Source organism: Oryctolagus cuniculus, chromosome 15 (assembly GCF_964237555.1).
Source record: "Oryctolagus cuniculus chromosome 15, mOryCun1.1, whole genome shotgun sequence".
NCBI classification, from domain to species: Eukaryota; Metazoa; Chordata; class Mammalia; order Lagomorpha; family Leporidae; genus Oryctolagus; species Oryctolagus cuniculus.
In genome coordinates, this window is record NC_091446.1 from 78,725,172 (window position 1) to 78,752,365 (window position 27,194).

Sequence of the window (27,194 nt, forward strand, 5' to 3'; positions counted from 1 at the left end):
AGCTTGAGCTGGCACCCACATGGGATGCTGTGGCCGTAGGTGGCAGCTTACCCCGCTATGCCACAACTGTGGCCCCCAGATGTACATTTAAAGCCTGTGTTGTGTGCTGCATTAAATGAGACCACAGCAGGCCCTGTCTAGGGAATGTACCAGAAGAGCAGTCGGACCAGGTTTGATTGTGCTTTCCCCCAAGTGTTCATGTGTTAGGAGCTTAGCTCCCAGGGTACGATGGAATTTTAACAGGTGAGGCTACATGGAAGGGCCTGGGGATGCTGGATTTCTGGAGTGAGTCTTTGTGAGAATGAGTTGTCATTAAAGCCTGACATGACCTCTGACTCTCTCTCAGGCTTCCTGTCTCCTGATGTGGTTTCTCCCTCTGCCAAGCATCCCTGCATTGTGATGCCATCTGCCACGAGACTCCCTGAAGCAAAGCCAGTGCTGTCACCGCCCCCTGGAACCTCAGAACCGTGAGTGCTTCTCTGTTCTCTGTAAGGTTCCTCAACCTCAGTGGTTCAGTATAGCAATGAGAAATGGGCTAATAGACAACTGAATGTTGTTAAGAATTTGGAAAGTTAAGGACCATGTATGTCACAGTCAGTTTGCTTTGTGATCATCAGAATTCGGATCAACGTAACTGCAGTTTTGTTCACATGGTCAAGAACCGAATCCACAGGGGGATAGTAGGTTCCTGTTGCCCCACGGGTTTCCTTCCTTGCTCCTTCCCTGACCCTCTTCACGTTTCCCCACCCTGGGCCCCTTCTGTTCTTCCCCTTTTAAGCTCAGTTGTGTCTCCCTGGGACATCTTCCTGCTGCATTTGTTCAAGGCCAAGGTGATGGGAACCAACTGAAAGCTTTCCTCTTACCTATTTCTCCATCAAAGGCTGTCAGTCACTTTGCTTGACAGCTGATGCTGCAGGTAGAAAGCCCTGACTTCCCTTCCTCCTAGGTCAGCGGCACAAAAGCAGAGCCTCCTAACATCTGGAAATGGGAAAACTTTTCAAAAATGACTCAGCAGTTGCCGTAGGTGAGGGATTGCCTGGTAATGATGCCTGGGGGAGTGACAGAGCAGATGTACCACACCTCCCCTAAGTCTCCTAACAAAGGATCCCGTTGCCTTCTCTCTGAGAGGGAAGAAGTGGAATAAGGAGGGAAACGGAACTCTGGCCCTTGCTGATACCATGGAGTGGGGCTCACGGAGTCCAAATCCTCTTGGAAGCCTGTATTTTCACTCTTTATTCCAACTGTCATTTCACAGTTGGCTTTCTGGGTAAAGAATGGTTCTGCACATCTGCAAGACAATCTCTCTGCATATCTGTGCAGGAATCTTCTTCATCTGCAGCCTTGTGTACTCATGAGCTCATTTGATCCTTACAGCTGTCATACGTAATCTTTGCCATGATGATAAAAATCATTTAATTCTTACTCTGTTCCACCGAGTATCCTAAGGGTTTTAGGCTGCCTAACTTGATCCATACAAACCCTAGGATGGAGATATCTGATTGTTCCCATTTTGCAGATGCACAAGCTTAAAAGCTGGATAGTTTATCTCCCTTAGACAAAGATGGTCAACTTTTCCAGGTTGTGTAGCTTTTTGATTACAGAGCTGGCATCAAGTGAGGTGTGCTCTTAGCATCTCCCCAGTGTTTGTGTTAGGATGTTAGGTTGTTACACACTTATCTCGCTGAGCAGTGTTTCTGAAACTATAGCTTTTTTAAGAAAAGATTTATTATTTATTTGAAGGGCAGAGTGATAGGATATTAAAGAGAAAGAGAGAGGGAGAGAGAGAGAGAGAGAGAGATAAAGACATGTCTTCCATCTGCTGATTCACTCCCCAAATTGCCACAGCACCCAAGGCTGGGCCAGGCTAAAACTAGGAGCCTGGAACTCCATCTGTGTCTCCCACATGGATGAAAGGGGCTCAAGGACTTGGGCCATTCTCCACTGCCACCCCAGGCACATTAGCAGGAGCTAGAGTGGAAGCAGAGCAGCAGCGTTCTAACCGGCACTCTAATATAGGATGCAGGTGTCAAAGGCTTAACCCTCTGTGCCTTACCGCCACCTCCATTGTTTCTCAGACTTCAATGTGTGCAGATTCACCTGTGAAGCTTGTTAAATGCAGATTCATGCAGTAGGTCTGGGGTGAGGCCCATGAACTTGCATTTCAGTAGCTCCTGGGTGATATTGATGCCATGGACCCAGGCTTGACACTTCATATACTTTAGCTTTTAGGACATCACTTGGAGGTGCAACCCTTGTCTCATCAGTGTCCATTTTGAGATTAAAGACCACTTTCAATAGAAGTTTTGTGTCACTGCCTCATCTTGGTAGCTCTGAACATGCTGCAAGCTACTGCTTTGAGTGAGCAGGTGAGCTGACCATGTGAAGGCAGAGAGCAATCCCTGAGCCAGGTCCTGGAGAACCTCAGAGAAGCCACATCATAGGGCCTCTAAATGCCTTTTTCTGAGAGCTGGGGAAAGCGTTGGCTGCAGAGGAAAGTCCACTCGGCGTGAGAGATGCACCAGGGGAGAGAGACCTACGCCTTGTTCCAAAGGATGCATGCTTTCCCCTCGGGTTATCAAAGCATTGCACTTCCTTTACAGATCATGTGCAAGGTATATAAAATAACGGAAGAGCTTCTCAACTCACCAAATGCTCAGAATCTAGCAAGAACCACTGTTTACAACTTTTAGGTATCTACAATGAGTTTTTAAGTGAGATGAAGACATCAACTGGGAGATAAAACAGTTGAGATCTCTGTGTGCTTTTAGATTCATGTCCTGGGATTTGTTTAAAATTCCATCAGCAACATCTTCCTGTGTTGTTAAAGATTCTTTGTAAACGTCATTTTTGATGGGGCCATAGTTTTTCAATCATTTATCCCCATTGTAATTTCTTTAACTATTCCCACATCGCTGTCCTTTCTAGTTACTTTCTGAGGTTTCACTGTTAAGATCAATGTTGAAATACATCTCTGTTTATGAGTTTTGTGATTTCCTTTCAGTAAGTCCTCAGCAGTGAAGTTAGGGGAGCAGTGGTTCCAGACATGTTTGAGAATTACTCCCTGCTGCCAACTTGCCTTCCAGAACAGCTCTTCTCTGGAAAGGACATTTATGGGCATCTTCTCCAACATGTGGTCCTGGGTCCTGAGGCAGAACCCATGCTCTGGGCCTTCCTCCTCAGGGAACTTCAAAGGGTGTCAGTTTACAGTTCCTGGCATCAGCCCCCTGGTTATTGCAGGCACTGAGGAGTGACCCAGTGATTGCCAGCTCTCTTTCTCTCTCTCTCTCTCTCCCTCTCCCTCTCTCTCTCTCTCTCTCACACACACACACACACACACACACACACACACAAGTAAGGTGTGTTCCCTGTGTCGTGTTGTACTGACTTGAGTTTCTTGCTCATGTCTGAAGCAATTCTAGTCCCACATTATGTACCAGGATTTCACAAGATTATAATGGAGCTCGACAATTCTGATCACCTGTTGGTGTCTTAGCCATTGTAGCATAGGAATGCAACACATTACTCGTGTGTGTGTGTGTGATGATGCCAGTATAGCTAAACCTACTGCACTGCCAGTTGTACAGCACAATTGTGTACATTATATACAATTTTTAACATTCTATTTGAGAGAGGGGGAGCTATCTCCTCCTTTCTTTCATTCCTCAAATGTGTGCAACATCAAGGCTGGGCCGAGTCAAAGGAAAGAGCTGGGAACTCAGTCTGGCTCTCCCATGTAGGTGGCAGGGACCCAACCAGTTGAGCCATCACCCGTTGCTTCTAAGGGTGCACATTTAAAAGAAGCTGGAATCAGGAGTAGAGATGGGACTTGAACCCAGACACTGTGATATGGGATGTGGGCATTCCCAGGGACATCCTCTTTTAAAGACTTGCTTTTATTCTCCAAGAGCATTTTTCAAATGATTCATTGCATTATACAGGCACTGCTTATTCCCCCTCCCTCCATCTTTTCCTTCCTTGGCTTACATTTTTACTTAGTTATTTATTCTTTTTTTTTTCTGATTTTTAAGTTTTTTAATACACAGAGAATAGATTTCATGTGTTTCCTAGGTACAATTATAAGAAATGAAACGCAGTTTCAAGTGACATCTGATATGCTGTGCTAACCACCTGTCCCTACAGTGCATAATACTGATAATGAAAATTTGCGACCATGTTACTGATTTATGTACTATGTCATACACTGTTTTAGAGTGTACTCCTTTGACTTACAAAGGAATCTTTAAAATAGCATGCTGTGTTGGGCTTGTTGCAGCTTCATACATCTTGTGGTTACCACGTCTCTTTACTGCATCAAAAGATCACTTTATGTGGTTGGCCTATCCCATCCACATTCATGTGATTACCCTCTGTGATGACAGCAAAATGAAGAAATGCCTGATAATGCATTGCTCAGCGTATATCCCCATCATTAAGCAACACATGATTGTACTATATTCTGATGGAGATTGCCTTTGTCCTGTGTTTCTGTACAGAGCCCCAGTGACCATGCAAGGGGCAGATGTGTGATGCATTATTAATTAGGCCTATTCCCCTAAGCAGTGGTGGGAGTGGACTGTTGAGAAAGGGAGGAGGGCAGTATGTGGCAGAGCTGGTTAAGCCTCTGCCTGTAGTGCTGGCATCCCAGATGCATGTTGGTCTGAGTTCCACATGCTCCACTTCTGATCCAGCTCCCTGCTAACACACCTAGAAAAGCAACAGAGGATGGCCCAAGTGCCTGGGCTGCTGTCCCCCACGTGGAAGATCTGGATGGGGTTACAGGCTCCCGGCTTCGACCTGGCCCAGCACCAGCTGTTGTGGTCATTTGGGGAGTGAGCTAGCAGGTGAAAAGTCACTCTCTCTCTCCCTCCCTCTCCTGTTTCTGCTCCCTCTCCTTCTCTCTCTGTAACTGTCTTTAGAATAAATAAACTACTGACTTTCCAGTGAATAAGACCCAAGTTGAGGATCCTACATCAATGAATATGTTTTCCATAAAACCAAGCATAGTGGAAGTTCTGGGTTTTGGCTTCTAGATGACAGACACATCGGAGTTTCTAGATTGCATTTTATTTCACCTATAACCTGTTCTCAGAGACTGATTCAGCTCTAGCTCAGAAGGCTCGTGATGTGCTCCTCTGCTGCGTCCTACCATTGTTCCCTGCTTCCTTCCAGAGTCAGGGCAGTCCTTCCCCAGGGGCAGGCTCACCTCTGGCGTTTGGCTGTTTGCTGTTCTATTGCCTGGGATGCTTCTTCTCCCCATACAGACAGAGTCCTTCAAAATGTTCTTGGAGCAGTGGAATGCAAGAAAAGTTAATGTTGGTGCATAGAGTTTTTGGAGCCCATGCATAATTTTACCATAAATAGGTACTTGCTCTGAAATTGTTGAATATTCCTTGTACTTGCACTTGAATGGCTCCTTTTCCCATTGTCATCAACTCTCTGCTCAAATACTTCTCTGTGAGAGAACCTTTCCCAGGTGATTACTTTAAAATAATGTCCAGTCTCTCTTGCACTGCTTTATTTTTCCTGTTGTTCCTACATTCTGACGTGGTGGGTATTTATTTGCTTATTAACCATGCCCTAGTCTGTGTGGTTCGCAGCTGTAACTCCAGCACCTGGATGAACTGGCATGTAGCAGATTCCCAGAAGACATATATGGAATTGGAGAATTTTAATGTGAATTTGTTTTATTTTTAGTTTCTTTGTTATGAAAGACTACTCGTATGCATGCATCCAAATTCATTATCAATTTAGAACACATTTTAGTAGGATCTATTATATGCATAGAACTGTTCCTTTTTTCCAAAGCTGCTTTGCCTATTTTGCCTATTTAGGTTCTTTGCATTTCTGTATGATTTTACAACAAACTGGCCATGTTTTCCAGAAAAAAGAAAAAAAGTTCTGCTAGATTTGGTTAGGGATTGTTTGAATCCTTTGATCATTTTTGGTAAAATGGCATCTGGACAATATTGAGTCTCCCAATCCATAAACATGGAGTGGCTCTTAGTTTATTCATGTCTTTCTTAGGTTCCTTTGGTCATGTTTTTAGTTTTCCATGTCAGCCCTCCAACTTCTGTGGATTCTGCAGTTGTGACTTGAATCAATTAAGGCCTGAAAATATTTGCCAAAACAAAATTGCACTGTATTGAACATGTCCAGTGTTTTTCCTTTATATTATTCCCTAAACAGCATGGTCCAAGAACTGTTTACATAGCATTTACATCGTATTGGGTAATATAAGATCTAGAAGTGACAAAGTATACAAGAGGACGTGCATACGTTGTATGCAAAGACTATGCCCTTGTACTGAAGGACTTCAGCAGCCACGGTTTTAGTATTCTCGGGAAGTCCTGGAAACAATGCCCCACAGTTACTAAAGGATGTCTGTATAGGAATGTATTTATTTTTCTCATATATTTTTTTCAGTGCTGTCGTGAACAGAATCGTTTTCTTAATTTCACACTTGGATTATTCATTGTTCACATATGTAGTTAACCTTGATTTTTATATACTGATTTGGAACTCAGAGACCTTGCTGATCTCTATTTTTAGTTCTGGTCACTTTGTGTTTCTTAAAACATTCCATATATGAGATTGTACATGCAAATAAAGACAGCCTTACATCTGTTTTCCACTGTGAATAGAGCTTATTTCAGTGTGATAGTACTGGATATAATTTCTAGAACAATGTAGAATGAGAGTGGCAAGAGCTGAAATCTATGCATTGCTGTGGATCCTAGGGAGACCACATTCAGTCTCCCATCCTTGAGTATGATATGGGGAGTAGGGTTTCCATAGAAGCCACTTGTCATGTTGAAGACATTGGAAACTATTTTTAACTGCATGACAGTGAAAGCATACATAGAGATTAGTGGGATACTAAGCCTAATATCTAACATAATTGATCTGTCATTGCTCATACCACCACTCTACCATCACAAAGGTTTCAACTTAGTGATACCCAGTGTTTCTGCCACTGGCATTTTGGATGGGTATTCTTTGTTAGTGACTGTCCTGTGCTTTGTAGGGAGTTTAGCACCACCCTGGTATTCTAAAGACTAAATGTTGATGGTGCACACCTATTAAAGTTGTGGTAGTTGTTCTAGCTGGGATCCAGTGCCAGTGGATTTTCTTAGTTACCTTTTCCTCTGAAAATGTGCGTATTTTATAGTTACTCTTAAAGTGGTAGGATTCTCTGTTGATATTATTTTTCTCTCATAAATTTAAAAATGTGTTGACACTGTCTTCTGAACTCCATCATGGTCATCAAATCAGTATTCTCCATATGCACTGTGTTATTTTTCTCTGAATGTCTTTAAAATTTTCCCTTTTTTTTGTTTCAGCATGTTAGCTGGTATTCCTAGGAGTGTGTGTGTGTGTGTGTGTGTGAGAGAGAGAGAGAGAGAGAGAGAGAAGGGAGAGAGAGGGGGAGAGTTTAAATTGTATTGGTTTAAATGTGCTTATTAATTCTGTAAATGCATGATGTCATTCCCCACAGAAGTGGAATGAAGTCTCCATCTGAAAACAAAAACAAAACTAGTGCATGTATGAAGTCTGATAATGCCAAACACACACCAGTGGAGTTTGAATTTATTACTCATCTAATGCAACTCTCTGGAGAGAGTAGGGCAGGTTTCCCAAGCAGATATGAAATGACGTGAAAGAGCAAGGCAAGGGATTGGCTTGGGTATTTTACTGTGTGGAGGGATTAAGGCCATGATGAATGATCCTGCATGGATTGAACACTCCCTGGTGCAAAAAGAGAGCACACGTGGACTTTCCTGTTTGCTCGTCCAGATGTAGGACACAGAAGGAATATGACTTAAAAATAGGTATCAATCACACATCACAGACGGAATTAAACAATTCATTAGATGTCAGTAAAACTTGAAACATTTAGAAAACTTCATCTCCAACATTTTTTTTTATTTGAACTTCCCCTCCCTGTTGTCTCTCTTCTCTCTCTCCTGTGTGTGTGTGTGTGTGTGTGTGTGTACACTTCTGCCTCCACCTCTCCCTCCTGTAAATCTCCCCCCATCCCTGATATTTGATAGCTGCAATTACCCTGTCTTCAGGGTCACTTAGTCCTCCTCATCTCTATTCTGATGTAAACACACAGTGTGTCCCTAATGGTAGATACTGCATTTTTATTGTAGAATGCCCTCTCAGATTCTTTGTGTAGTTTCCATTTTCTGATTACATTTCATAACTTTTACTTGTATGAGCACATTTTCCTTTATCTATGAAATATAACTATCATAGCTAATTGGGTACCTTTGTTTACTAATTTCAGTATCGAAATCATCTTGGGATCTGAAAGTTTCAGCTGATTGTTTTGTCTCTTGAGAATAGGTCACTGTTCATTGGTCTTTGTTGCATTTTGTTTTCACGGTATCCTGTACTAATATGGAGATGCTGGATTTTAGATTTTCCCCTGAGGAATATTAACTAGGTTGTACCTCAGTTGATAACTGTGTTTCTTTGTTTGTTGACTCCAATAAGAGTTCAGTTCCTTTCTTTCTTCTTTTTTTTGTTTGAGAGGTAGAGTTACAGACAGTGAGAGAGACAGAGAGAAAGGTCTTCCTTCCGTTGTTTCACCCCCAAAATGGCCGCAACGGCCAGTGCTGCGCCAATCCGAAGCCAGGATCCAGGTGCTTTTTCCTGGTCTCCCATGTGGGTGCAAGGACTCAAGCACTTGGACCATCCTCCACTGACCTCCCGGGCCACAGCAGAGAGCTGGACTGAAAGAAGAGCAACCGGGACTAGAACCCGGCACCCCCGGCATATGGGATGCTGGCACTGCAGGCCGAGGATTAACCAAGTGAGCCACGGTGCCAGCCCCAACAGTTCAGTTTCTAAAAATTTCTATCGGTATGGCTTTGAGTCTGTTCTCTACCTCTGGGGTTGAGAGTTTGGTTCATGCAACATTTAAACTGCTTCTTTTTAGCTTTTTGTTTGAAAAAGTGCTCCCTCTTCTGGCTTTCTTTTTGGTGGAGGGAGAGGGTAGGTTTTCCTAATCAAGTCGTAGTGGCTGTGGTTACTCCAGTCTGTCCTGGGCTTTGTAGGACAGAAACATCCTCTTAACTGTTAAGAGTTTTAGCTGCCCACACAACTTTGCCCTTCCCTCTGGTTGTATTATTTTGTTTCCCAAATTTTGAAGTCCCTTCCAGATACGGCGCATTTCTCTTCATTCTCCGGTGCCTTTGTGTGATTTTGTTTCTGTGTTTTTCCCATTAAGCTTCAAGGAAGGCAGACTTGTTATCTGCAGGCTGCGTGACTCCAGCAGTAGCTTATATGGCCATCACAGAATCAGTAAAATTACCTCTTGCCACCATTTTTGTTATATGGTCAGTGTTTTTCTCAAAGATTTTAAGGAATTCTTCATGTATTTTGGATATGTCTGTTTGTTCACTAGAGGAGGGTGCTTTGAAAAGTTCATGGAAAATGGCGTTAAAAATTAAATATAGGGGTGGGTATTTCTAGCACCTAAGAGAGCCACATCCCGTGTCAGAGTGCCTGGGCTTGAGTCCTGGCTCCTGATTCCAGCTTCCCGCTGAGGCAGATCCTAGGAGGCAGCAGGCGACAGTTGAAGCAGTTGGGTCCCTGCCGCACACACGTGAGATCTGGGTTGAATTCTTGGCTCCCAGCTTGGGCATGATGGGAGCTCACTATGTGTGCGTCTCTCTCTCTCTCTCTCTCTCTCTCTCTGCCACGCAAATGATTTTTTTTTTAAAAAAGGCAAGTTATTTTCACACAAATGGTTTATGGAAAATGAATTATATAAAAAGCGAGGCATGGATTTCAAAATAAATTTATCTTTTAATTGCAAAATACATTTCAAAACCGAAATACATTTATCTTTTAATTCCATTTTCTATAAACTTTTTGTGGTTACTGTGTTTGTTGTGTGATATTTCCTTACACTCTGAGGCTTCTACCTATTACTCTTTACTCTGTCCAAAGCTTATTGATTTATGTTGTGTCTTAAAAATACTTTTGCTTCTTTCATGTCTTGAAGATGTTTCCCTGTTTTCTAGTTGTTATAATATTAATAACAGGCCTTTTGAGGCTTAGTTGGCATATGAGAAAATGTCCCTGTTGATAGGGCAGCATTTGACCAGGTTCGACATGTGTGCACCTGTGAAACCAACTACCCCAGTCACGGTCTTGAACATGTCAGCACCTCCGGGGGCTTCCTGAGTTCCTCGTTAACCTTCCCAGACACACTCAACTACTTACACCATCTGTCACCATTTATCTCTAGCACTGATCTATTTTCTGTCACTGTTAGCTTATGCATTTAGCATTTGTTACATGTCCTGTAAATGGAATAATACAGTAGGTGGAGATTTTCTGGAGGGTAGGGATGTTTTGGGCTCCATCCCTGCAGCATAATTATTTTGGATTTATCTAAGCTTTATAACTGTTTCGGTAATTCATTTTATTGCATGTATTTTCTTACATGGTATTCCATTACATGGATATCTATATACTTCTTATCTTTTAGCTTATGAGTGGACATTTGGATTGTTCCTATTTTCTGGCTATTTCAAGCCAAGCTTCTATGAATGCTTTCATTAATAAAGCATATGTTTCCAATACTGTTAGGGGAAGATTTGGCCTAGTGGATCAGATACCTATATGCCAAGTCAGAATGACTGGGTCCTGAATCCAGTTTCCTACTAACGCACACTCTGGGTGGGAGCAAGTTGTGGCTCATGTAATGCTAGATCATGTGGCAAATGTATATGAATATGTAACTTTTTAAGAAACTGCCAATGTTTCTTCCACTTATTTTGGACTTTAGTTTCTCTTCTTTTTTAAAAGCATGTATTTATTTGTTTATTTTTATTTATTTTGAAATCAGTTACAGAGAGAGAGGTAGAGACAGAGAGAGAGAGATCTTCCATTTGCTGGTTCACTCCCCAGATGGCTACAATGGCCCACATTGGGCCAGGCAGAAGCCAGGAGCCAGGAGCCTCATCTGGATCTCTCATATGGGTGGCAAGAGCCCAAACACTTGGTCCATCTTCCACTGCTTTTCCCAGGCCATAAACAGGGAGCTGGATTGGAAGTGGATCAGCTAGGTCATATATGCTCATATAGGATGCTGGCATTGCCAGTGGTGGCTTTACTCACTCTACCACAACCCCAGCCCCTTCTTATTCTAGTTTCCAAAAGTAGAAATTGAAGTCATTGGTTAGAGCTCTTTCAAAGATTTATTTATTTATTTATTTATTTTTGAAAGAGTTACACAGAGAGAGAAGGAGAGACAGAGAGACAGAGTTCTTCCATCTGCTGGTTCACTCCCCAATTGGCTGCAATGGCTGTGGCTGTGCTGATCTGAAGTCAGGAGCCAGGAGCTTCTACAGGTCTCCCATGTGGGTGTAGGGACCCAAAGCCTTGGGCTGTCTTCCACTGCTTTCCCAGGCCATTAGCAGAGAGCTGGATTGGAATTGGAAAAGCCGGGACTCGAACCGGTGCTCATATGGGATGCTGGCACTGCAGGCGGCAGCTTTACCTGCTACGCCACAATGCCAGCCCCTCTTTCTTCATTTCTAATGTAAATGTTTAGTGCTACAATTTTCCCTGTAAGCACTGTAAGCATTGGCAATATCCTATCCTTTCTTTTTTTGTTTGTTTGTTTTGTTTTTAAAGATTTATTTGAAAGAGTTACAGAAAGAGAGAGAGAGAGAGAGAGAGAAAGAAAGAGATCTTCCATCCACTGGTTCACTCCCCAGATGGCTGCAACAGCCAGGGCTAGGTCAAGCTGAAGCCGGGAGCCAGAAGCTTCATCTGGGTCTCCCACAGGTTGCAGGGGCCTAGCTTGAACTTTAACTGGCACCTATATGGGATGCTGGCACTGCAGGCAGAGGCCTGACCCACTATACCATGACAGTAGCTCCTGCAATGCCCCATACATTCTGATTTATCAAATTCTCATCTCATTAAGTTTGGAGTGATCTCTAATTTCCCTTTGAATTTCCATTCCACCCATTCACTACTTAGAGGGAAATTAGACCTTCATTTTCAGCTATGTGGGGATTTTATTTTTTATTATTGTTTTCAAATATAATTTCGTTGTGTTCAGAGAACACATTTTGCATGACTTTGGTCATTTTAATTGTCTTAAGACTAGTTTTGTGGCCAAGATTGTGTCCCATCTTGGTAAAGGTTCCATGTGCCTGGAAACAAATCACGCATTGCTGTTGCGGGCTGGAGTGTCAGACAGATGCACCTAGGACAGACTCTTGGTGTGGCTGCCCTGGTCTTCCACACTCAGTTTCTTCCAGCTGTTCCATCCATTGTCAACAGAAGGGTACGGAGGCTCTGACTACACTTGTGGATTTGCCTGTCTTTACATTTACATTGGCTTTTGTGCTTCACATCTTTTGGATTACTTTTATTAGGTGTGTAAGTATTTAGCTTTATATTTATATATATATACACACACACACATATATATATATACTCATATATATACATATATATATACTTATATATACTTGATGAATTGACCCCTGAAACATATTGAAGTTTATTTATCTCTTATAAAATTCTTTTCTGTGAAATCTACCCAATATTAATATAGCTGGCTTCCTTTTATTTCTTCTATTTAGCAAAGTGATACAAAGGAGAAAATCTTAAGAAAGAGCACCAGGTTTCTGAAATCTCCATTCCAGGAGAGGGCAAAGGACTGTCACCAAAGGCAGGTGGCTTTCAATGGAGACGGATGTCTGCAGGTCACCCTGCACATGGCTGACCAGGGGAGGATGGTTCAAGGACATAGGCACCAGGAAAGTCTCTAGGTGTGCGTTCCCATTAGTAACACTGTTTAGGGCATGCGCCTGGACAGGTGGATGCCTTCACATCTCTGAGTACACTGCGGTCCACCCAGGAAGCCAGGGCAGAGCAGGGAGCACAGGACAGGCTTGACCTGGACAGGGGCCTTCCCATCCACTTTGCCTGCCCTGTAGCAACCTTGCCTGTAAGCTCATCATCAGGCTCACATCTTCCCCCAGATAAGGAGCAGAAGAAGCAGGTGAAGAGTCCAAAATATGGCCTTATGGTTCCCAGGAACAAGAGGACCAGCCTCGAGCACTGGAGAACAGGAGCAGGCTCAGGACTGGCCCATGGCTGTGGCTCCCCAGCCTGGAGAGATGAGTCATCAGCACAGTAGCCACTTGTCACCCTCTATCTCGTCAGCTTCTGGCCTCAGTGTGATTCTGCAAAAAGCACCCTGTGGGGACCAGCGATTCTGAGCCCTTGGGGTCCTGCCACTGACACAGCCATGGTTCATTCAAGAACGGAGTACAGAGTGGTCAACTCCAAACCAGACTCAACAGCTAGAGAATCCTGGGCCTTCCAGACCCAGGGGAAAATGGCTATGGCCTAACCTGCCCCATTGGGATGACCCAGGTAGCTTCTGATGAACAGGGCCTAGTCGCCTTTTGGAGGTCGTGTGGGTTGAGGAAGAGGCTACAAGTGTCAGGGACCATTGGAGAACTGGGATGCTCTCTCTGCCCAAGGTAGGGTTCCAGACTCCTTCCCTGTGGATCCTCCAGGCCAGGAGCCTCTGAGCCAGGAGTCTCTTCTCCCAACGTCAGGGGACACATTCTCCATGCTAATGACCCCTAGTGACAGCATGACCTGGAGAAGCTGAACCCACTGTGACAGCAGCCCAGGAGGCCTGAGCTGCTAGAGGGCATGTGGGCATCTGGCCAGCCAGGTGTGCCACCAGGACCACCTGGACATTCTGGGGCTGCCTCCACCCACTGGCATCCTGGTCTGTGGTCAGAAGTGCCCTGGGGTCCTCTTGCAGGCTCAGGCCATGAGATGCTGGATTGTGAGATGGGGCAGGGAGGAAAGAAGAGTGGGAACCTGGTGCCCACACACCCAGGACAGTGCACAGAGGTGATCATGGGCCTGGTCCCTTGGCTGGGCCCACACTCCTGAACTGTCCCAAAGACCACATGTACCCAGCCACTGCTGCTCCTCCAGTTTTCCTCTGGTCCACGCTGGGCACAGGTCAATCTCAGGAAGTGATGGAGCACCCCAAGCTGGGTCTCTGACTGCATCTGGAGGCTGTGGCACCTCCAGCCACTTGCAAAGGACTCAGGGACCCTGTGTGGCAGCTCGGCTCCAGGGGTCACAAAATCAAAGGCATTCTGAAACCATTTAATACACAATCAACAAGGGGCAGAAGTTCCCGAGGGTTCCTTCACAAAGGCGGGAGGGGTATGTGGCAGCCCACAGGTGCCTGGGTTCATGTCCTATCTCATCTCCTGCTCTGAGGGTGCCCATAGCAACTGTGGCAGTGGACTGGCTCCTTGGCCGAGATGAGCCAGCGTGAGGCCACTCAGGGAGGGGGAGAGGAGCTCCAGAGAGGAGCCTTGTCAATTGGGGAGGCCACCAGGCATAGAGAAGCTAGATGCTGGCCGAGTTGAGCTAGGGTGAGAAAGCTCAGGGAGGGGAGAGGAGCTGCAGAGAGGAGCCTTGTCAGGCGGGAGGTGCTGGGCATAGAGAAGCTAGGCTTCTGGCCGAGTTGAGCTAGGATAAGGCCTCATGGTGAGGGAGTGGAGCTCCAGAGAGGAGCCTTGTCAATCAGGGAGGATGCCAGGCAAAGAGAAGCTAGATGCTGGCCGAGTTGAGCTAGGGTGAGGAAGCTCAGGGAGGGGGAGAGGAGCTCCAGAGAGGAGCCTTGTCCATCAGGGAGGCCGGCGGGCATAGAGAAGCTAGATGCTGGCCGAGTTGAGCTAGGGTGAGGCAGCTCAGGTGGGGGAGAGGAGCTCCAGAGAGGAGCCTTGTCAATCAGGGAGGATGCCGGGCGTAGAGAAGCTAGATGCTGGCCGCGTTGAGCTAGGGTGAGGCAGCTCAGGTGGGGGAGAGGAGCTCCAGAGAGGAGCCTTGTCAATCAGGGAGGATGCCAGGCAAAGAGAAGCTAGATGCTGGCCGCGTTGAGCTAGGGTGAGGCAGCTCAGGGAGGGAGAGAGGAGCTCCAGAGAGGAGCCTTGACCATCAGGGAAGCCGGCGGGCATAGACAAGCTAGCCTCCTTGGCCGAGATGAGCATGGGTGAAGCCTCAGGATGGGGGAGAGGAGCTCCAGAGAGGAGCCTTGTCCATCGGGGAGGCCGCTGTGCTCAGACAGCCTAAGCTTCTGGCCCGTCTGAGCTGGACACCTGGTGGGCTGTTCTTCCCCTCCAGGTGCCCACACACATCCAGCTCCTCCATGGAATGGGCAGCAAGGAGGCCTCGAGCCAGGGAGGGCACACAGGCCTGGTCTCCCAGTGCAGAGCTGGCTCCTGCAGGCTCCAGCCCGTGAGTGTCCCCAGAGTGCATGGGGCTCCCATGCAGGGAGGGCGTCTTCAGCCCTGCTCCCAGGGCTGGCACAGCCTGCATGGGCCCGGGATCCAGGGGCTCTGAGGCAGGTGGGGGAGGGGCCCTGAGACCCTGCTGGCCACCCAGCTCCAGGGGCCAGAAATCAGCGCCTTTGACAGGCGGGCTGAGATTTGGGAGGCCCCCCCATCGGGACAGGTCTCCCCTGCTCTGCAAGCTCTGTGGGGCCAAGAGGCCTGGGCCACGCAGAGACTCTGAGGACTTCACAGACAGGGCTGGGGACGAGGGCTCTGGGGAGGCACCCTCTTCACAGCCTCCCTCCTCGTCCTCTTCAAAAATTGTCTCGGGCAGGACGAATCTCAGGTCCCGAAGCAGCTTTGGCCAGGGAGACGCAGGACACTCAGCAGCCTGGTCTTCCTCCCCTTCCTCCTCCTCTTCGTCCTCTTCCTGCTTCTCCAGGCCGCTGTAGTACTCCTCGTCCTCAGAGTCGGAGTCATCTTGGAAGGTCACGTTGAGTTTGGTCAGGGAAGTCCAGCGCCGGAGGGGGCCTGGCTCGTCCAGCCAGGAGCACTGTGGGCCCAAGAGGTGGGCGGCGCCCCCTGACCCTGAGGCCCCCGTGGAGGAGCCCTGGCCGCAGGGCTGGGTGCTGCTCTCGCCACGACTGCCCTTCTCCTCCTTGGTGTGTTGCTTGGAGTCGGGCTGGACGGCAGATCCGAGAGGACCGGTCTCCCCGGGGACAGAAGCTGAAGCCCCCGCTGGCTCCTGGAGAGCTGCAGCAGCAGGGTGACAGCCTTTGCGCTCAACGATGGTCTTGATGGACACTGGTGGGGGAGCGCGCTCCTGAGAGCCAGGCAGCACCTGCAGGGCCGGGCTGCCATCTTCGGTTGGCTTATCTGGAAAAAGAACAGATGGGTTTAATTTCTCCACGGCCACCATCTGGCCTGCAGGGTGCCTGCCCTGACCTGACCCTTGGGGTCCCCATTACTCGGTGTGATGCTCAGGACACCTCCAGCCTGCTGGCCGCAGAAGGAATGGTGCATGCAGCCTGGGCCATGGGAATGACAGGGACACCTCTGGTTCTCCCCTCAAAGCCCACAGACTGGACAGGCCTTGAGCCCCCCACCTCACTCTCTCATCTCTGGAGACTGCTGGCACCAACTCAGGACCCCATTACCTACCCCACCTGAAATCCTGGGCCCTAACAGTGCATTGGCTGAGTTACCCGCATCTGAGTCCCTCCTCAATTGTAGGAAGGGAACTGAGCCTAAGATGATGGGGGTGAGAGCTGGGGCTGTGGGGCAGACATGGGGTCTGGCCAGGCCCTCGGGGACAGGGAATGTGGTTTCCAAAGAGGTGGCAGGGGTTCCCTGTGTCCTCTGCCCCTGGGCCACAGTCCCTTTCCCGGTGAAACTGGGCTGTCATTGCTTCTGTCTCACGAGCACCCAGGGGAGGCAGCACCTGGAAGCACAGTGGGGACTTCCCAGTGTCTGAACAGGCTGCCCCTGGGCCCCCACTGCCAGCCTCTAGAGCTGGGACAAAGCCATCTCTGCTCTGCATGGGGACCCAGGTGCTCAGGTCCTTGTCAGCAGGGGACAAGAACGGGGACCCCTCTGCACCAGAGCCCAGAGGCCACTGCTGCTCCGGGTCCTGCTGACTTCTGTTGGCCCAAGGCTAGGACTGCAGAGCCCACACTCAGCTGAACTTGGGTTCTGCCGTGGGGGCCCCCAGTGCCTGCCTCTGCGCCCACCCTGCTCACAGGAGTGGACTCGGCCCCCACTACTGGGTTCAGGGCACCTGGGCCTTCCAGGGGTCCTCAGATGGCTGAAGGGGATCCAGTGCCGGCTGGACCACCCCGCAGGAGGATCCAGGGAAGCTGCCCGAGGCCCCGCCAGGCCATGCTGTCAGAAGCTCCTGAAAGCAGAACTGCTGAGCCCAGGGAGGACAAGGAGGACTAGGAAGAGGTGAGTCCCTGGGTGGGGCTGCCAGGGCCTGGCACTCCCACTACTGACTCCCCCAAGGGAGCATGGGACGGGGCCGTGTGCTGGACTCACCTTCGGGAGGCAGGAGGCACTGCAGCTTCCCCAGCTCACGCATGGAGGCCCGCAGCTGCCTGATGACTGCATCCTCGCTCAGTGACCAGGCCTGCTTCAGGGTCACCTGCAGGAACTCCCGGATGTGGTCCCTGGACATCTTCATCAGGCGCTCTAGACATGGGGGTGGGTGTCAGGCTAGGAGGAGCCCTAGGCATGGCGTAGCCACCATGGCTGCTCCAACCCTTGTTTCTGCTGCAACCCCTGACCCTGGCCCTGTCCCCCACTTGCTGGCCCTGAGGCTCAGCCTCAGCTTGGACCACCCTCAGCAGGACAGGGCCTGCCTGGTCTGCACAGCAGGCTCCTTCCTGTGTCTGCTGGGCCTGGGGAAGCTCAGCCCTGCTCAGAGTCACAGGCCACCAGGTCAAGAGAGCCAGGCAGTGGGGAAGGAGCACATGCAGGAACTCCTGGATGTGGTCCCGGGGCATCTTCAACATGGGCTCTGGACATGGGGGTGGGTGTCAGGCTGGGAGGCGCCATTTTTGGGGGTTGGGGATGAAACGGGATTCGCAATGCCCCCTAAGCTGGCCAAGAACTCAGAAAACTCGTCCCTCCCCTAGGTTCTGCTCACCCGGGCCAAGCATGGGACCCCCCCAACTCCTCCATCCCCAGCACCCGGGCCTCTGTGGGCCCTGAGGACTTACTTCGGTGGACCTTGAGGACGGTGTACACCATGCCGGTGAGTACGTGCGCGCCCTCAAGGATGTAAATGTCGAACATCCGAAGTGCCAGGGGGAACGGCACCTGGGGAACAGAGGCATTGGAGGACCCCACGCATCAGGGCCTTAGTAGGACCCACAGTGGGTGGGTGTGCAGTGTCATAGGGCATCCTAGCTGTGCCCTAGAAGCCCAGAGAGAAAGAGTACCAAGGCCTATCCAGGACCCTGGGGCCACGCGGACTGCTCTGCACACTTTGGAAGCCACCCTGGAGATGCCAGACAGCCCAGGGACCTGGGGGAGGGGTCAGCCCTTGGGCTGTGCTGAAACCAGCCTGTGGCACCCAGGGTCTATGGATCTGCTGCCTCTCACTGTAGGGCTCTGGCCTTTGCCAGGCTCTCAGGATGGGTCCTGGTGGGACCTGTCCCCTCCTTGCTGTCCCTGAGGCTCAGCCTCAGCTTGGACCACCCTCAGCAGAGCAGGGCCTGCCTGGTCTGCACAGCAGGCTCCCTCCTGTGTCTGTTGGGGCTGGGGGAGCTCAGAGTCAGAGACCACCAGGTCAAGAGAGCCAGGTACTGGGGCAGGAGCTTCCCTGGGCAAGGGGTCCCTGGGGCACTTACCCCATCCAGGAAGCACTGGATGTACCAGTGGGCGGTGTAGTCCTCAAGGCACACACCCTCCTTCTCCTGAGAAGAGGCAGAGGGGGCTCAGGGCCCAGGGCCCAGGGCCCAGGCCTGACTCCCTCTAATCTGAGCCCTGTGGCAGAGCCCCTGGGTGCAGGAAGCCCAGCAGCAGGTGCATCCCCCCTCCCAGCGATGCAGATTCCTGAAAGGACACAGGTCCCTCAGTCCACTCTACCCTGGGGACAGCATCTCCCTTCAATCTACACAAACTCTGGGGGAACAAGTGGTGGAAAACACACCAACACCCAAGCTGCCACAGACCCCAGTAACAAGGAAAGTCTTGGTGAGGACGTAGCCTCCCCTGGCCCAGGAAGCAGTCAGGACCCCTCTCTGTCCTCCCCTCCCTCAGCACAGAGCCCCCGAGGGGAGAAAGGAGATGTTTACTTACCAGGTGTTTCTCCAGGGAGGGGAGCACGCGACGCATGATAGCTCCCAGGTGGTGCTGGAATCGCTCCAGTTTTGGGGAGTCCGGTGTGTAGAAATCTGAGTAATAGCAACCCCCCGGCCCTCACTTCAGAGTGTCTTCCCGGGAAGGCTGGAAAGTCAAAGGCTTGGGGCGGGTTCTTTCTGAACATGGAGGGTCAGGGGAAGCTCTAACAGGCAGGGGAGCCTCAGGGGAAGGGGGGGTACAGCTGACAGCCCAGGGCAGGCTGCCTAAGGTGACCTCTGGGCTGACTGCAGTCACACTGGGTGCCTCAGGGCCATCTGGACACTCAGGGTGAGGAGGGGTCACCCTAGAATGGATGCTCCTTCTGCAAGGGTGTGGCTCAGTGGGTGGGAGTCTGAGTAGAGATGTGAAGCAGTAAGGCCAGTAGAGACCTAAGGGTCATTTGTCAAAGACAAGGCACAGGACCTTTGTGTGATGGGAAGTGAGGGGTATGGCTTGGTATTGGGTCCTCTGCCGGCCCTGGCTTCTAAGAAAGCATTCTGAGGGAGACCGCCCTATGCACGTAGCAGCCAGTGAGGGACAATGTCCCAGTCACTTGTCTGCATGCCCATCCCTGCACTTGCAGGACCACGCCCACCACACCCATCACCCACCATGCATCGCGTGCTGGCTGTCCCCCATGAGCTGGACTAGTGCCCAGAAAGCATCCTCTTCACTCAGCCACATCAGCAGCAGGGCTGCCACGTGGCTTAGGCCCTGGCTGTAGCCCAATTCCTGGAAGAACACAAAACACATCAGAAGGACCTCCCTGGCTGGGATGATCTCACGTGGCAAGGGTGACCTCTCCTGGGAGAGCTGAGCATTACCACCAGGCCCCACTGCTGCCCCTTGGGTGTCAGGATCTCTCAAAGTTCCTGGAGAGAATCCTGCAGGGTCTGAGCGCAGGCTGTGCAGGGTTAAGAAGAGGTATGAGCCCCACCCCAGATGTCAGGAAGGGGAAGACTGTTGTGGGAGTGCAGACTGCACACCCGTGATGGCCTCTGGAGCTCTCTGCTGCACAGGTGCCCTGCTGGGCCCCACTGCAGACGTGAGGAAGAAGCACCATAGTAAGGCCTGCCTGGGCCAGAACAGAGCCCAGCCCAGGAGAAGGCTTCCGTTCTGCCCCAGAACTTGAGGTTGGGGCCAAGGAGGCCATGAGCTTGAACTCTACCCCTCAGTCTCTGCCTTGTGGATTAGAGAGGCCCCCTCAACCCAGGCTAGGATTTCTGTGACCAGGGGCACCCTGCATGGACAGCTCTGGATATGACCTTGGAACGTTATCGCAGAATACTCACGGGGTTGTACATTGAGTATGCGAGGAGCACCTCAAATAAGGAGCGTTGTCTGGAAGAGAGAGGACAGAGGCTGTGCGTCCAGTGCTGCCGAGGCTCTCAGTGTGGCTCTGCCTAACAGAGCCTGACAGCCACACGCAGGGCCCTTGATACTCTGCTCATGAGCAGTCCACCGTGTGGGTGAGTGCTGCCTGCAGGGACATGCACATCTCCCAGGGTGCAGTCATGTGCAGTTTCGTTTCCCCAGGTGGGTGTTCATTGCAGAGGTGAGCGTCCCACTGTGGGAAGTGCAGTCCCGTGGGTCTAAGCCATGGAGAGTCAGCCTCCCATGCACGTTCATTCTGATAGGGAGCAGCTCCTGTGGCCTATCTGTTCCCCATGAGCCTCTGTGGCCAAACTCCCCACCTCCCCCAGCCCGTGGCCACCACTGCCCTGTTGTGTGTCCTGGAGTTTGGCCTCTTGCAGACGTCCTGTGAGTGGATCATAGCACGTGTAGCCTTTGAGGGATGCTTCCTCTCTTAGCAGGATGCACCTGAGATGCATCCAGGTGAGCCCAGGGCCGAGCCTCGTCCTGCCTCTCACTGAATCCTGTTCTCGGATTCAGCTGTGACACGGGTTGCTTATCCGTTTCCCCACTGAGCATCGTGCAGGGTAGTCCTGCGTCCAGTGACTGTGAACACAACCCTGCATCTTGCGTGAGGGTTTTATGCACTCAGCTGTTCTGGTGCTTGTGTAAATGTGCGTGTGTGCTGGGGGTTCATGTGGAAGGTGTGTGTCTCTCATTGTGAGAAATGGCCCTGGGTGCTGCTGGGGGCCTGGGCACTGTGCTCTGTTCCTGCAACGAACCGGAATTGCGCTCACCTCACGTTTTCCCCAGCACCCGGCGTTCAGTGGTCTTAGTTCCCCCATTCTCACAGCTGTGCGCTGGTGCCCCGTTGTGGTTTAGGTGCTAAGCATGTTTTCACGCGTTGAGTAGGAGAGTTGTGTGTGCCATCATGCAGGGGCCCTCCTGAGCCTTGGCCCATGTCAGGGCAGGGAACCCTCATTTGCTTTGTTGTTATTGAGATTTACAAACTTCATTTTCTGTATTTTGCAAATACTGTCTCCCCTTGTGTTCCTTTTCATTTCATTCCCACCAAAGTGTCTTTGGGAAAGCAAACTGTTCAGTATAAATAGAAGGCCATGGATCCATTTTTTTCTGTCCTACAGGAATTATGCTTTAGGTGTGAGCCCACGTCTCTCCTAGGACCCCATGTGTCCCAGGACCCTTGCACCTCCCTCCCCCAGGGCCCCTCCAGCCCAGAGGCCTCACTTGGCTCCGTATCGCTCTCGAAACATGATGTGACTTCTGAACGTGCGTGCTACATCTTCATCGATCTGTTGGACTTGATCTGAGCACAACCTGGCCCGTTCCTTCATCTCCTGCAGGGCAGGGCCGAGGGGGAGGGGCCAGCCTCAGGACGAGCCAACCCCCACTGTCACACAAGCACCCCAAAGCCACATCAGCTCTTCTGGTTGGCAGGGAGAGTTCCCCTTGAGGGAAGCTCATTCCCCTGATCCAGGGAGGGTCATGGGTTCCCCACTCACCTTAGTGTCCACACCACCCCCAGTGCCCGGCAGAGGGGCCACTGTGGACCCGCTACAGTCAGCCTGAGGCCAGGGGCTCTGCCAATGTCCTTCTGTGCTACCTCTGCCTTCCCAGAGCAGAAGAGACTGAATCAGGCCTCCGAGCCTCCTCACTGGGCTCTCAGGCCCCACAGGACAGGAGTCAGCCTCACCCTGACCAGCCTTCAGGGCTGCCCCCTGCAGGAGAGCCCCAGCTCCATCAAGAGAGTGGACACCCTTCTTGGACTTGGAGCTGGCCCCAGGGGCAGCCCCCACTTGAAGACTTGGGCGAGGGCGGGGCTGGCGGCTCAGTTGCTCCTTGCTCCCTGATGTCAGCCAGGGAGGTGACAGCCCGGGGCCAGCCCTCTGATGGATCAGCCCTCATTCCCAGAAGCAGTTGAGAGCTGACTCTGACGGATGGAACCAGCAGGCCAGGTGGGGGCTGGGTGAGCTGAGGCCAGGCCAGGCATGAGAAGGCCCAGGTGAGGGCAGGGCCCGGCGAGCATAAGAAACGCACAAGCAGGGTCAGGTGTGGGGAGGGCCGTTAGGGACAGAGCCAGCTGAGGGCCCTAGCACACAGGATTTCCACCTCACTCCAGGCCGTCTCTATCCATTCAGGACCCAGCACAATGGCACTGGGCAGTCCTGGGCCTAGAGGCAAGGCAGGACCACAGGGATGAGGGCTGTGGCCCTGACCGGATCCTTGTGTCCAGGCCCATTTGTGTGTGGGGAGACATGGAGGAGGCTTCTGGGGAGACGTGGATGAGGCAGAGGGGAGGGCCGGGTGGGGGCCCCAACCAAATGACCACTCCTCCTTGGCATTACTTGTCCACCACACGGGAGCCTTGCGCTCCTGAGCAGGCCCAAGCGGGTCGGCCTGCCTCAGATTGCACGCAGAGCCATACCTCGAATTTGCCAGGGTTCTGGGCCTTCCTGGTATCCACGGAGAGCATCATGGCCCACACCTTGCCGCGCACCTGGGCAGGGATGCCTTTCTCAATTCTCCGGTGGAACTACAGGAGAGAGGAGGCTCTGGTGAGACCCGCCCCAGGCCCTCTGTTGGGGGGGAGCGTAGGGTGAGACAGCAGGAAGGGGAGCCCTGGGCTCTGTGCTGTGTCCCCAGATCTGCCTGGACCTGGGCCTCCTGACCCAACAGTGAGAGGAGGGCCGAGGGCTCAGTGCAGGCTCTGTGGTGCACTCACTGCCCACACAGGGCACCAGGAACTGTGCCTGCCCTGCATCTGGGAGTGGCCCCAGGGGAGACTGGATCTTCTACTGCGGCAGTGTCCTGGGTGCAAGGGCATTGGGCTGAGATGACCTGTGTCCTTTCAGGGCAGGACAGTTGTGTCTGAGAGGCACAGCGATGGGCACTGTCCATCCCAACTCCACCCTCAGTGGTCCCCAGGGGCCCTCAGGTCCAGGTACCTTCTCACTGCTGCGGTACTTGGTGAAATTTCGCAGCATCTTGTTCCATTTTTGCAGTCGGCGGCCCTCCTGATGTTTATGCTGGGAATGGAGACAGGATGGTGTGAGCCCAGCAGTGTCCTCTGGAGAAGCCACGGATGCAGCTCAGGAGGCTGTGGACAACTCAGCTGGGAGGAGCCAGCAAAGGGGCAGACCACGGCACCCAGACCTTCCAACTAGGGGAGCCTCAGGGGCTTGGGCTCTGCCCACAGGACAAGCCATCCTCAAGCCAGTCCCATCTCATCCAGGAAAGTGGGTCACAGTGGCCCACAGGTGGGGACCTCAGAGCTGCAGGCCTGCTCTGGGGCATGTGGGCCTCAACAGATCTCCTGGGGACTGCTGTCCCTGGAGGACCATATGGCACTCCCCTAAGCACTGCCTATACCCACAGGCCTGCTAGTTCTGCCTCCTAGATGAAGAGTCCATGGCCAAGGTCAGCTTACCCATTGCACTGCCAGGCATCCATGCCTGGGCGGCTTCTGCTTACTGAAAGGCAAGAGAGACAACACCATGAGAATGGGCACTGAACCACGCATGGTCCACTTCCCAGCAAGGCTGGGACAGGACCTGTGTCCTCCTCACCCTGCTGAGGTGCAGCCCAGGGCACAGAGAAGGGCAGGGAGGGGGCAGCCATGCTGCAGGCAGACACCCAGCAGGGGCTGTGACCGTGAGCATAGGGAGCCCAGGGCCAGGGAGGAGCCCTTGCTGCCAGTGCTGTGAGTGTGCAGCTGGGACTCGAAGCACCTGGGACCACCACACCTCCCTGGGTACCCCCCTGCCCACCCTCCTCCCTATGCACTGGCTGCCTGAGGTGCCTGCTCCCCACCTCACCCTCCTCAGCCCGGACCGTGGCCATCTCTCCACCAATCGGCTCCTGCTTTTTCTCCAGGTTCTGGCACAACATGGAGCCAGAACCCCCATCCCCGAGAGCTAAGGTGGCCGAGACGGCTCCATCCCTCTAGGTCACCGGAGCCCACCCTCCAGCCACGGGGCCTCCAAGTCTGTCTCTTGCCCTCAGGTCCCACTCCTCCCAGCACAGTGCCCTCCGCTGCAAACCCCTCTGTCCCGGTCTGTACTGGGGAAGCCTGCAGGCAGGTTCGGAGCCTTGAGGTCACATCCCTGGCCTTCCCTCAGGCCAGGCCTTTAAGCCTTTAGCTTGGCCCCTGAGACCCAGGTACCTCCTGGACAACTGCCACCTTCTAGGCTGATGCCCCAACCCTGTGGCCACAGCTCTGGAATGCTGATGGCCCGGTTGTGTCCCCTAGGAGCAGGGCAAGACCCTCAAGCCACCCCCTCTACTTAGCATGAACAGAGGCCTCAGAGGCAGTGTGCCCCGTGCTTGCCCCATGTCCAGTTCTGTCCCTGCCTGCAGTTTGGATTCACTCACTGGGTCATCAGCTCTGGCCACACGCTGACCTGTGCCTGCACTGTGACAACAGCTTGGATCAAGGAGGGGGCCTGGGGACAGGTGTGCTACCTAATGGTGGGGTTTCTGACCCTGGTCCCTCCCCTGGGTGGATCGGGGTGCAGAGGACTCACCGCAGGAAGCCAAGTTTGTCTGGGACAAGGGCTCCACTCTCGTTGTCCTCTTCTCCCAGGTGAAACTGGGGCCCTTTACGGGGACCCTGCAGGGGAGAGGGGACCCAGGTGAGAAGTCCGGGTCTCAGTCACTGAGGGAAGCTGAGCCACCCTCCCCACTGTGTCCCCAGGGAGGTGGGGTCTGGCTCTCACAGGCACAGTACTTGAGGCAGGGTCCTACCTCCTCTCCCAGCACCCTGGCCCGTACCTGCTCATATTTCAAGATGATCCCTGCTCGCTCCTGGGCCCTGCCGGACCTCAGGGCGTCCATATCCAATCTGTAAGACACACACGCACATGTGAGCCAGCACAGGGAGCCCACGGGAACTGCTGCCCTGAGGGCTGTCCCCCTGGTCAGAGGGGGGACAGCCACACAGCCAGGTGGGCGGGCACCTGGTGGTCGGGTCCCAGGAGGATGACTTGTCCAGAGCACAGGGACTAGGGACAGTTGGGGAAGGACAGCCCCCACCTTGCCTCCCCTGCCCTGGGAAAGGATGCTCCTCTCCCAGCCTGGCATCCACGTGTCCTCCAGGGAGCCCAAGTCCAAGGGTCTCCCTGGCCCTCTCCCAGCCCCCGCGTCTCTAGGGCTCTCAGAGCCAGCCTCGCTGCCCCACCTGATACCAGCTGATCCAACACCTAGTCTTGAACCCGTGTCTGACACAGACTCACACCAAGGCCCATTCGACACTGATGACCAGCAGAGTGGGAGGAATGAGACGACTGTATACACGCTCTGCACACAGGGGCCCACTGAGAGCTCAGCCACATCACTCATGGAACCTGGCGTGGGAGACCAGTGCCACCCACCTGGCGTGACCTTCCCCATGTCACAGCTCATGCACAGAGCAAGTCCCACTCACCTCCATCGCGAATCCATTGGATTCTAGCAAAAGTGCCTCCTGCCTACGCTACCAACATCTGGTCAGTTGGGCAGTAGATGCACTACTGACCGCTGGTTGCCGACAACCCAGAGTGCACAGTTCTCAGTGACTGTGATGTCACAGAATCCTGCCAGCCAATCCCAAGTGACACACAGCTCTGGCAAGGGGTCAGGGTTCTCATCCCGGCTTCATAAAAAGTCACCAGAAGTGGGGCCTGTGTTCTCCCCAGGGCCCAGGTGAAGAGGGCAGGGCTCTGGCAGAACTGCCCCAGAACCAGGGGTGCCAGGGCCCTCTGCCACCTGCCGTAACGGTCCCAAGTCTCAGGCAACCTGCACCTCCTGCCCCTCCTTTCTTCCTCTGCAATTTTATTACAGCACAACTGTGAAAGCCTTTCTCTATGAATACAAGGTGGCACAGGGAGCCCCATCATGGCCTGTCCATCTCCCTGAGGTCCCCACACTCGGGACTGCCCTTGCAATGACCTGAATGGAGACTCCCAAGGCTGCAGCCTCCTGTCCTACCACAGGCCCCACCCTAGCACTCCCAACCCCTGCCGACCCCTCCTGCTCTGTTCCAGCCCTTCTTCCCAGGAGTTTTAGGAGGTGGACACCGGCATCCTCCTGGGATGGGGGGAGGGGAGCAGCCCGCTGAGCACCACCTGCATAGGACCTCAAGCCAGCGTGGTCCAGACTGTCCAGAGCGGGAGCCAGGGCCCTGTCCTGACACTGACCATGGCTTCAGGCACAGAGCACTGAGAACTCCTGGGCACCAGCTCCTGAGCCGCACGCTGGTAACACCGGGCTGCTGCTGACCATAAGGACAGGGACAGCATGCATCGGGCAGGAGCAGCCACAGGCCCACAGTTTCCCGGGGTGCTGATCACCGGGACACCCACCCCTGAGGGATGCAGGGGTCACTGCCAGCAGCAGCTCAGCCCTTCCAGCCCCTGGGCTGCTCGTGGTCAGCACGGGCTCTGCAGAGCCCAGGGACCCCAGCAGGGTTGGCCCAGCCTCAAGGCTTCCAGCTTTGGCTGCCTTCCTGCTACTTCCTCGCTGCTTACTCCGGGGAGGGGGAGCTGTCTTCTACTGTGGGGTGCACATGTATTTCTCTATGTGCATCATACGTGTGTGCCCAAGGTGGGTGTGCTCCAGGCCTCCCCCAGGACTAGAAGCTCCACGCCTGAA

The 27,194-nt window shown here is 52.2% G+C and overlaps 2 protein-coding genes across 46 annotated transcripts in view; one reads left to right on the plus strand and one right to left on the minus strand.

Annotated features, from left to right (window-relative positions):
- Positions 1–27,194, plus strand: part of LOC100350807 (uncharacterized) — a 110,217-nt gene that overhangs the window by 43,353 nt on the left and 39,670 nt on the right. For 11 of the 44 annotated variants that reach the window (XM_070058062.1, XM_070058057.1, XM_070058048.1 and 8 more), the window contains one exon: positions 347–2,300. Coding sequence is in view for 18 of the 44 variants with exons in the window: in XM_070058026.1 (XP_069914127.1) it covers positions 347–467; positions 17,141–17,288 (269 nt within the window). In the remaining 26 variants the exon portion in view is untranslated. Of the gene's footprint in view, positions 1–346; positions 18,103–23,569; positions 25,509–27,194 lie in introns of those variants that run through there. The other 33 variants (XR_011382511.1, XR_011382514.1, XR_011382512.1 and 30 more) reach the window with 12 other exon arrangements.
- On the minus strand, positions 14,661–26,118 carry LOC138845411 (TBC1 domain family member 3D-like). Of its 2 annotated transcripts, XM_070058014.1 has the most exons (14): positions 25,990–26,118; positions 25,338–25,407; positions 25,091–25,176; positions 23,995–24,037; positions 23,513–23,593; positions 22,993–23,100; positions 21,795–21,904; positions 20,486–20,534; positions 19,805–19,925; positions 19,152–19,246; positions 18,701–18,766; positions 18,068–18,167; positions 17,385–17,537; positions 14,661–16,226 (listed from the first exon to the last, which is right to left on the minus strand). In XM_070058014.1, the coding sequence occupies exons 1-14, from the start codon at positions 26,004–26,006 to the stop codon at positions 15,079–15,081; spliced, it is 2,247 nt and encodes a 748-aa protein (XP_069914115.1). In that variant the 5' UTR covers positions 26,007–26,118; the 3' UTR covers positions 14,661–15,078. The 2 variants fall into 2 exon arrangements, with proteins under 2 accessions (XP_069914115.1, XP_069914114.1); XM_070058013.1 differs by having other exon boundaries at positions 25,338–26,078.